Source organism: Vulpes lagopus, chromosome 5 (assembly GCF_018345385.1).
Source record: "Vulpes lagopus strain Blue_001 chromosome 5, ASM1834538v1, whole genome shotgun sequence".
Lineage (NCBI taxonomy): Eukaryota > Metazoa > Chordata > Mammalia > Carnivora > Canidae > Vulpes > Vulpes lagopus.
In genome coordinates, this window is record NC_054828.1 from 6146522 (window position 1) to 6156907 (window position 10386).

At 55.1% G+C, this 10386-nt stretch overlaps 1 protein-coding gene across 2 annotated transcripts in view; it reads left to right on the forward strand.

Annotated features, from left to right (window-relative positions):
• Positions 1-6217, forward strand: part of SCUBE1 (signal peptide, CUB domain and EGF like domain containing 1) — a 141048-nt gene extending 134831 nt beyond the window's left edge. For both annotated transcript variants that reach the window (XM_041757484.1, XM_041757485.1), the window contains one exon: positions 544-6217. In XM_041757484.1, coding sequence (XP_041613418.1) covers positions 544-696 — 153 coding nt within the window. In that variant the 3' untranslated portion in view covers positions 697-6217. The remainder of the gene's footprint in view (positions 1-543) is intronic.
• Positions 6218-10386: the final 4169 nt, after the last annotated feature.

Genomic DNA, 10386 nt, shown 5'->3' on the forward strand with positions numbered 1-10386 from the left:
GTCTTGATCTCAGGGTTGTGAGATCGAGCCCCACATCGGGCTCCCTGCTCAGGGCAGAGTCTGCTTCTCTCCCTCTCCCTCTCTCTCAGTCTCTCTCTTCCTCTATCTTCCTGTCTCTTCCTCTTCCTCTGCTCCTCCCCCCAAATCATATGTGTTCTCTAAAATAAATAAATCTTCTTAAAAAAAAAAAAAACAGGGATCCCTGGATGGCGCAGCGGTTTGGCGCCTGCCTTTGGCCCAGGGCGCAATCCTGGAGACCCGGGATCAAATCCCACGTCGGGCTCCCGATGCGTGGAGCCCGCTTCTCCCTCTGCCTGTGTCTCTGCCTCTGTGTGTGTGTGTGTCTCTCATGAATAAATAAATAAAATCTTTTTTAAAAATTTCAAAAAACAGTTCATGGTGACGAGAGTCTGTGGAGTCCTGAGACCCACCAGGCAGCAGTCTCTTCCTCCTCCCCCGTCCTTGCAGACACCCCTTAGGCCTGGCCCCACCCGCACCCCCGGCCCCCCTTGGCCTCACTGTGCGCCTCACCATGTCTTCCAGGACAAGAAGCTCATCAAGGCCCTGTTCGACGTGCTGGCGCATCCCCAGAACTACTTCAAGTACACAGCCCAAGAGTCCAAGGAGATGTTCCCACGGTCCTTCATCAAACTGCTGCGTTCCAAAGTGTCCCGATTCCTGAGGCCCTACAAATAACGTGCTAGAGCTGCCCTTCTCGTGGAAGGCGGGTATCCCGACGGGGAGGGGAGAGGCCTTCCTTCCACAGGAGAGGCTGGGAGCCGGCTCCGCAGGCCTCCACGCCGCCCTGGGAAGTCACCCTGGCGTCTGCCCTAAGGAAACACTGACCAACCAGCCCTTGGGGCTGAGCCGGCGGCCAGGCGGATCCCCCCTGGGAAAACACTGTTCCAGGCGGCTTTCCTCCCTTCCTCCCTCCCTCCCTTCCTCCCTCCCTCCCTCCGCCTGTTCCATTCCTGGATGGCGCCCTCTCCAGAGCTGCATGGGCAGACCCGCCTGGGCCAGGACACTCTGTGCTGCAGCACAGCCAGGCCCCGGGCAGAGGGCACCTGTGGGAGTAACTCGCGGCCTCGCCTGGCGCCTCGGGAGAGGGGAGCGAGGCTGCCTCTGCCTCCAGGCAGGCTCTGGGAGGCATCATCTGAGACAGGAAGTGGGGCTGTGGAAGGAGGGGTGCAGGAGGGTCTGGGGAGCTGCGATAAGCCAGTGTCTGCACCTGCAGGCCTTCGGCGCCCCTCACTCCTCCGGCCACGGGCCCGGGACACAGGCGCCATGTGGTGGGTCTCTAAGGATTCTGCAGTGGGGCAGGAAAGAGCTGCTAGCGGAGGAAACTGTAGATTTGTGCTTTCCCTTGATAGAGCATCTAATTAAGTACTATATATATATATATAAATATAAATATAAATATAATATACTTCTATTTGTGGGTACTTTAGGAAAATCCTCTGTAGTAACTGTAAATATGAATTGCAAGCCCACCTCTTCCCTCACGAGCTGTTCCCAGCACCCCCGTGTGATTAACCCCAGCCCAGGTGCTTGCCACCTGCTTCCAGGGGGCCGGGAGCCCGCAGGATGGGGAGCGGACAGCTGGTTCTGGCTGGACACGCTCTGGAGTGCAAGTTCTTTGGGAACCGGCTCCCGTGCTTTGCTGGAGTGTCGTGTGGTGGAAGGCAGTTTTCCCGTGGACTCTTCCCCTGCTGACCCTGGGACTGAGACCTCAGGGTCCGTGCTGTGGCCTCTGCCACAGGGAAGCAGGCCCTTTCCCACGGGAGCCCAGGCTGTGGCAGCACGAGAGCCCTCAGAGGGCAGCAGCCCACCCCTTACCTGAGCAGAGAGGAATCCGGGTGGGGAGGGCAGGTGGCCAGCGTCAGGAGGCCTGGCCCCAGAGCAGCCTTCTGCTACTGTGCCACGCTGCGTTCCTCTTACCATCTGTCTTTAAAGAAGAAAAGTCCAAAGTCTGACCTAGTTGCATGGTGTCCCCCTCAGCCAGGAAGCCAGCGCCCGAATACAGCCACAAAAGCCCCCAAAGCGCGGAGTCCTCGCCTGCTGGCCGCTGCTGGCCACCGACTGTGGGACGTGCATAGGAAGTGGTCTGTATCTTTACCGTTAACAGATGTTCCAATTTCCAAGAAACATGGGAGATTCTTAAAGTGAACCCCAGGTGCCTCTAGGCTGTCTCCATCCCCTGCCCCCACACCCGGGCTGAGCCACGGGCACGGGCACGTTGGAGTTTGAGAACTGTCCTAGCACATTGCAGATGGTGACGCCTGAGGACAGGGAGTGGGGCCTGGAGGTCGATGGCCAGGCGAGCCCGGACGATTTCACAATCCAAAACAGGGCTGGGAGCTCAGAAGTCATTCACGGCCCCTGCCCACATCAGCAATGGCCAGTCCCCAGTTTGACCAATGCCGCCACCAATGTCGGCTGACGTGGGGAAGGGGCTGCCCCTAGTGGCCAGGTCAGTGTGAGCCGTGAGCCCTGTCTGGTCTGGTCACAGGCCTTCAGGGCCAGCCGGGCCTACAGAAAGATGCCTGTCTTCCCTCCCAAGCTCGTCCCCAGTAATTAGACAAGTGTCCTCTCCAGTGGGCCTCCAGCCTCCAGCAACAACCATGGGGGGGCGGGGACAGAGAGGGAAGCGTTCTAACCCTTCTCGGACACTTCCTGCTGCCCCTCTGGGTGGCTTCTGGCAGTTGCCACCCACAAACCCCACTAACCCACCGGCCCTTCCAGTGGGAGCCCACCCATGTCCCTTGGCTCTCCACACTGCTGTGGCCAAACCTGCCCGGTGTTCCCCCAACAGAGCAGGACAGACGTGGGGCCCCTCGCTCTTCACAAGTACAACCCCAGTTTGCCAGCTGCCAACACCATCACCATTCAGTCCTCCTCCACCCACCCTGTTAAACCACCTCCCACACCATGAGGGGTGCTCCAAGTTCGGGAGTGGGGTCTGTCCCTAATTTCTAGATCATCCCTGAGCCCCACACTGGGAAATTTAAGGGTCCCATGTGTTAAAGCCACAGTTGCCCCCAGTCATCGGAGCCCAGGGGCCTTGGGAGAGCTCCCTGGACAACCAAGCACGTTTGTCCCTGTTTCCATGTCGTGGAATCTGGTGGCAGATGGGTGCCCGTGGAGCCAATGGAGGTAGAAAGGACTGGGCCCAGATAGGGCAGGTCCCCAAAAGGAGTCCTAAAGAACAGAAGCCCAGGCCAAGGATGTGGATGTCCCATGCTCCCCGAGAGAGGCTTGAGATGCAGAGGGGCCGAGCCAGAGGGGCCCACCGCACTCGTGGATGGGGCATTGGCCTTGAGCAACCACAGCCACAGCCCTATCCCAGCCACCGCCACCCTCGCCTGGCATGGATCCTCAGCAGCTGGCCAGTCAATGAACTCCAAGGAAAGAGCGAAGGGACAAGCTTCTGGACACAAAGCCTTGCCCAGTTGGCCAGGACTGAAAGGTGGGTGCCAAGGCCCAGAAGTCCTGAGGAGCTTGGCTGTGCTCCCAGCGAGGCATGGATGGCACTGGGGCGACGGGGGAGGCCTCCGAGGATGGCGGTGAAAGACAGAGGTGCCTCGCGCCCCTGGCAGCTGCTGGCTCTCTGCTTCCGTGGATGCGCACCAAGGAAAAGAAGAGAATCTGGCTGCAAGGTCCAGAGGCCAAGCTGGGCCCTCAGGGGGTGAGCGCTGGGGTCAGCTCACCTGCCGGCCCGAATCAGGCTTATTTTTCCCTGGCGACACTCTTGCCTTAGCCGGAGCCTGGCAGCTGTGCAGTTGTGCTCTCTCTCCCTCCCTGGACTCTCCAGAGTCTCGGACTCTGCCTCCGCCGCTCACCCCAACAGGTGGCCTTGCCAGTGGTAGTGACCGCGCTCTGCCCAGCTCTGGTTCCCCGGGGAAGGCGTGTGCCGGCCCTTCCTCACCTCCGTGGAGACAGAACTGAGGAGGCCGTGGGACCAAGGTGGTGGCCTCAGACAGCCTTCCCTCCTGCCGTGCGTTGGTTTGGGACATGTAGATGAAGCAGAACCGTAACCCAGGCCAAAAAGTCACCAGAGAGCAGTGGCCCCAAGAGCCCGATTCTGAGAGCCCTAAGAGAATTTCTTTCCTTCAATCTCTTCAGCCCCATGTTTCCTGGCTGCGCCCTCGTTCCCCCAGGGACACAGCCAACATCATCCAGTTTCCAGGACAAGAGGCCCCAGTGTGCGCTGGAGCGAGAGCAGGAGCCTAAGTGACATTTGGGGGGTTGGGTCATCATTCAAACACCTCCACCCACCCACCGCCCTCAGCAGGAAAATAAGATCCTGAACTAAGTTGGGTCCCCACCAAACTCCCTGTGTGCCAGGCTCCTGGACGGGAGGAGAGACCACGGCCTTGGGGCTGACGGAGTCCCCGGGAAAGCCCCCTTGGTCACAGGGATGAAGGTGATGGAGGCTGGCCCGGGGGACAGAGCCCGGTGTTCCTCAGAAGGCAGCCCTGTCCTCCAGCGCCCGCCAGCACCCCAGGTGGGGACAGAGAGAGCAGGGGTCACCGAAGGGGTCCCAAAGCCCGTGTCCTGCAGGAGAAGCTGCCACGGACGTGACCACCTCCCTCCACCAGCATAGAAAGAAAGAGTCACAGAGAAGGGCTCAGCTGCCCTGCCCGGGACCCAGCGCCAGGACCCGCCCAGAACACTCCGTGCTCCAGAGGGGGCGCCTTTCTTGTGCCCCAGAGACCCCGGCTGAGCTTACGTCCTCTACTGGATGCCTGGAAATGTAGTCACCCTGGTCAACTGCATCCCCATGGAGGGAGGCCCCTTCTTCACCAAAGATACACGTGGTGGCAGCTCAGCCCCTCTGACCAGGGTGACAGCACCAAGCCAGCATCATTCAGGACCAACATTTGCCAGCCCCCTGCTTCCGCACAGAGGCCGAACAGACAGCTCCCGGCCTCCCGCAGCTGCCTCTGGAGGCGCTAGTGCTGAGCGCCTGCTGTATGCCAGACACGGGGGTGGCTGGAGCCGGAGGCCACCTTGCTTGTTGGAGAGGGTGTCGGGAGGGGGGCAGGTGACCCCAGGCCCAGGCGCCTCAGGCATGGCCCCAGGTTCCCTCCCAGCACCCCACGCAGGTGGCCCCAGGGAGCAGGAGCCTCTGTAGCCCCTGGACGTGGTAGGCCTCAAGCCTGAGGCCCCCAGGCTCTGGGGGACCCTGGTGCCAGCCCTCAAGCATCCAAACAAGCCATCCTCTCGGCCCCGCGAGGTGAGTGCAGCCTGATGCCTCTTGGGTGTGGAGGGTGAGACTCCAGGGCCCAGGGACGTGCCCAGGGCCAGTAGCTGGTGGTGCTGGGAAGGAAACCCGAGGAAGGACATGTCTATGTATGACACATCGGGATTGGAAAATGCAGCTCCCGGCCCATGGAGCTCGGGGCAGGCAGGCTGGTGCCCTGGGGAGGAGGGAGGAGGGAGGAGCAGCACGTGTGGGCTTCTGCCCACCCCTCCCTTGGGAACCAGCACTAAAGACCCAGAGGAGGCCTGGCCTCTGCCCTCTGCCCTGCGTGGACAGGTCACGTCCATTCAAACTCCGGCCTACGGGGCAAGCTGCAGCCTGGAGTGCGGTGGGGGGTGGGGTGTGCGTGGGGAGTGGCCCCCCCAAGCCTGCAGCAGGGTGGACACGTGTAACCCCCACTGGCCCCTCTCACAGTCTCCAGCACACAGACACTAGACAATTCTGGGGTGGGGGGGCGCTCAGCAGACAGTGTGGTGAGCAGTAGGTGAAACGAAAGCTCACAGGTGCCCAGGACGTTGCCAGTTCAGGGGCCACGCGGATCCCCGGGGAAATGCCTGATTTCGCTGAGATGGGAGCCTTTCAGCCTGAGCAGAAATGGGATATCTGAACACCACTGGCAGGGGCCGGGGGTGGGGTGGGGGGGGTGGGGGGGGCGACGGGGGCGGGTGAGGCCCAGAGAAGGAGGAGGGGAGCAGAGAGTTGGGCCCTTGCCATCCCACCCCCTGACCCCCCCAAACCCCCCAGCACTGGTCTCCGCTCTGGGTTCTCTGAAGGCGGCGCTGTACTCTCTGGGCACCTTGGCAACCACTCTGTCTACAAGAGCGACAAATACCAACACAATCCTGTTTTCCTTTTAGTTGCCTCGAATATTCAAGGTTTTTCCTCTCCATCATGTTCATACATATGCATGTAATTAAACATTTGTGGAAATCACTTTAATAATAAACAGGAAATGAACCTAAATACTGCTCCTTTCTCTCATTCATCAGAGGTTACGGGAAGGGGAAGAGAGGTACCTAGAGTCAGAAAAAAAAATTTCTTTTTCAGACCTTCCTTGGCTATTAGTTGAGTAAAGGAGCTACAGTAAAGCTTCTAGAAGGCAAAGCAGTGGGTTTGAGATCTGCATGTGAGGAGCACCCAAAGTTGGGACAGGAAGGAGGTAGGTCATCTCAGGCTCCAATTCCACTGCTCCTCATGACTGGATGCTCCTCTACGCTGTGGCTTTCATCTCGGAGTCTCGAGCACCTTAGGCCTCAGGACCTGGGATCCCTGGAAACTGAATGCGCAGTCGATGCCAGGTGTGCGCGCACCCGTGGTTGTGTTTCTCTGGGACCCATGCCTTGCATGAGATTCCAAGAAATCCAGAACACCAAAAGGCTACGCTTCTCGAAAATGTGGGGGACCCTCTGGCATCCTGCACTCAACAGGAGAAAAAACAACTGTATAAATGATATTAATATTCCAAATAACGGACAGTAAACAGCAGAGTTGTTTTGCTTGTTTGTTTTTCAGGTTAACACAATGATTTGAAAGTCTAAGGAGGGCAGCCGAGGTGGCTCAGGGGTTTAGCGCCACCTTCAGCCCAGGGCCTGATCCCGGGGTCCTGGGATCAAGTCCCACGTCGGGCTCCCTGCCTGGGGAGTCTGCTTCTCCCTCTGCCTGTGTCTCTGCCTCTCTCTGTCTAATAATAAATAAAATCTTTGAAAAAAACAAACAAAAAAAATAAAAGTCTAAGGAAATTCCTGGAATATGCCCAAAAGAATTGACAGGAGGGTGTCAAGGCCATGTTTCTACACCCATGTTCCTAGCAGCATTACCCACAATAGTCAAGATAGAAGCAGCCCAGGTGTGTCAGTGGATGAGTGGATAAACACCACGTGGTCTGTCCACACCGTGGAGCAGGATTCAGCCTCAGAAAGGAAAGATGCTCTGACACCAGCTACAACACAACGTGGATGAACCTGGAGGACATGGTGCTGAGCACAAGAAGCCAGTTAAGACAGAGCAAATACTGATTCCACTTACACAAGGTCCCTCTGATACAGTTTTTGAATGTAGGTTTGGTAGGGTCTGGAGCCGATCGCCAAGAATTTTTTTTTTCCTTAAGATTTTATTTATTTGAGAGAATGAACATGAGAGAGAGAAGGAGCAGGGGGAGGGGCAGAGGGAGAGGGAGAGGGAGAAGCAGACTCCCCATTGAGCAGGGAGCTCAACGTGGGACTCGAACCCAGGACCCCAAGATCACGACCTGAGCCCAAGGCAGACGCTTCACCAACTGAGCCACCCAGGTGCCCCAAGAAAGAATTCTTGAGACGTCCTTGGTGCAGAATGGTGCTTTTAGTAAAGCATGTGGGCAAAAAGAGGAGCTGCAGCCCCAGGATTGTGAGGAGCAACTGATTATATACTTTGGGGTGTGTATGGGGCCGGAGGTGGGGGGAGGGGAGTAAAGACACAGGAAGTTTTAAAAGGATTTTCATATGCTAAAGAAGACCCACAGGATACCCAATGCCTTGCTATTGTCAAACTAAGCTTGTTTTTCCCTCTAGCAAGACATTAACATTAAGATAGTTGGGAGTAAAAAAAAAAAAAAAAAAAAAAAAAGATAGTTGGGAGTTTCCCTGCAGGAAGGTTCTACTCTGCTCCTCCAGTACTTGTCAGTGGGCTGCAGATTACTAAGGACGTTTAGTTTTATCTACGTTCCTTCTGCCTTCGTCAGGGGCCAGGGGCCAGGGGAGGGGAAGTTGTGTGGGGAGATGGAGCTTCAATGGAGGGAGATGAAAAAGTTCTGGGGATGGGTGGATGGTGGTGACAGTTGTAAACAATGTGAATGTATTTAATGCCACTTAATTGCATTTTCTTTAATGATTAAAATAGCAAGTGTTGTATTATGTGTATTTTACCACAATGTTTGAAAAGTCTAAGAAGCAAACAATGACACCCGCTGAGCACCAACACAATGGACGTTTCTACCACATTTCCCCCAAAGCTCCCGTAAAAACAGGCCCCAGGGGCACCTGCCTGGCTCAGTGAGTGAAGCATCCGCCTTCGGCTCAGGTCATGATCCCAGGATTCCCGGACTAAGGCCTACATTGGGCTCCCTGCTCAGTGGGGAGTCTGCTTCTCCCTCTGCCCCTCACCCCACTCATGCTCTATCACTTTCTCTCTCACAAATAAATGAATAAAATCTTTGGGGGGAAGGGCAGCCCCAGTGGCTCAGCGGTTTAGTGCCGCCTTCAGCCCAGAGCCTGATCCTGGAGACCCGGGATTGAGTCCCACGTCGGGCTCCCTGCATGGAGCCTCCTTCTCCCTCTGTCTGTGTCTCTGCCTCTCTCTCTCTCTCTCAATCTCCCTCTCTGTGCCTCTCATAAATAAATAAGATCTTTATAAAATAATAATAGATTAATTAATTAAAATGTGATATACAAAAACAAGGCCAGGTTGTCGGTTCTCATCACAGCACCGGAGGTTCTAGCCAGGACGATTAGACAAGAAAGGAAAGAAGATGTCCAGGTTGGAAAGGAAAGAAAGCTATCTCTATTTGCAGGCAGTCTGCTCTTGTACATAGAAAATCCTAAGGAATCTACAAAAGAGCTATGAGAGCTGAGACACTGGGGTGGCTCAGTGGGTTTAGCGTCTGCCTTCAGCTCAGGGTGCGACCCTGGGGTCCCGGGATCGAGTCCCACATCGGGCTCCCCGCAGGGAGCCTGCTTCTCCCTCTGCCTGTGTCTCTACCTCTCTTGGTGTCTCTCATGAATAAATAAAATATATATATTTTTTTTATTCATTTATGATAGTCACAGAGAGAGAGAGAGGCAGAGACACAGGCGGAGGGAGAAGCAGGCTCCATGCACTGGGAGCCTGATGTGGGATTCGATCCCGGGTCTCCAGGACCGCGCCCTGGGCCAAAGGCAGGCGCCAAACCGCTGCGCCACCCAGGGATCCCAATAAAATATTTTTTTTAAAAAATCAATTACATTTCTATATGATATGGGAATCAAAGGCAGAAGGAACATAAATAAAACTAAATGTCCTTAGTAATCTGCAGCCCACTGACAAATACTGGAGGAGCAGAGTAGAACCTTCCTGCAGGGAAACTCCCAACTATCTTAAAGTCTTGCTAGAGGGAAAAACAGCTTAGTTTGACGTCGCAAGGCCTTGGGTATCCTGTGGGTCTGCTTTAGCATATGAAAATCCTTTTAAAACTTCCTTTAGGGTAACCCGGTGGCCCAGCGGTTTAGCACCGCCTTCAACCCAGGGTGTGATCCCTGCAAAGAGCCTGCTTCTCCCTCTGCCTGTGTCTCTGCCTCTCTCTCTCTCTCTCTGTGTATTCTCATGAATAAATAAAATCTTTAAAAGAAAAAAAAAACTCCCTTTATCTTCACTTCCCCCCCCATACAGGCACCCCAAAGTATATAATCAGTTGCTCTTCACAATCCTGAGGCTGCAGCTTCTCTTTCTGCCCACGTGCTTTGCTAAAACCACCATTCTGCACCAAGGACGTCTCAAGAATTCATTCTTGGCTATTGGCTGCAGACCCCACCAACACACCAACACCAAAATTTTATTTTTTATTTTTTTAAGATTTTATTTATTCACGAGAGACACACAGAGAGAGGCAGAGACACAGGCAGAAGGAGAAGCAGGCTCCACACAGGGGGCCCGACGCGGAACTCGATCCCAGGGCCTTCAGGATCATGCCCTGGGCTGAAGGCAGCGCTAAACCACTGAGCCACCTGGGCTGCCCCACACAAACATTGAAAACACTACACCATATACAATGAATAACCTGAAAATGAACTTAAGGAAAAAAATACACTTAGGGCGCCTGGTGGCTCAGTTAAGTGACTGACTCTTGATCTCAGCTCAGGTCTTGATCTCCGGGTTGGGAGTGCAAGCTCCACATCGGGCTTAGTTGTGAAAGAAAAAATCCATTTACAATAGCATTAAAAATGATAAAGTATTTAGGAATACATTTAATAAATGAAGTGCAAAAACAGTTTGGCAGGTCCTCAAATAGTAAACTTAGTAAATGAGGCAGCAATTCCCTAGGTGGATATTCAAGAGAACTGAAATACGCTGACACAAAAACATGTACATGACTGTTCACAGCCGCGTTACTCAGT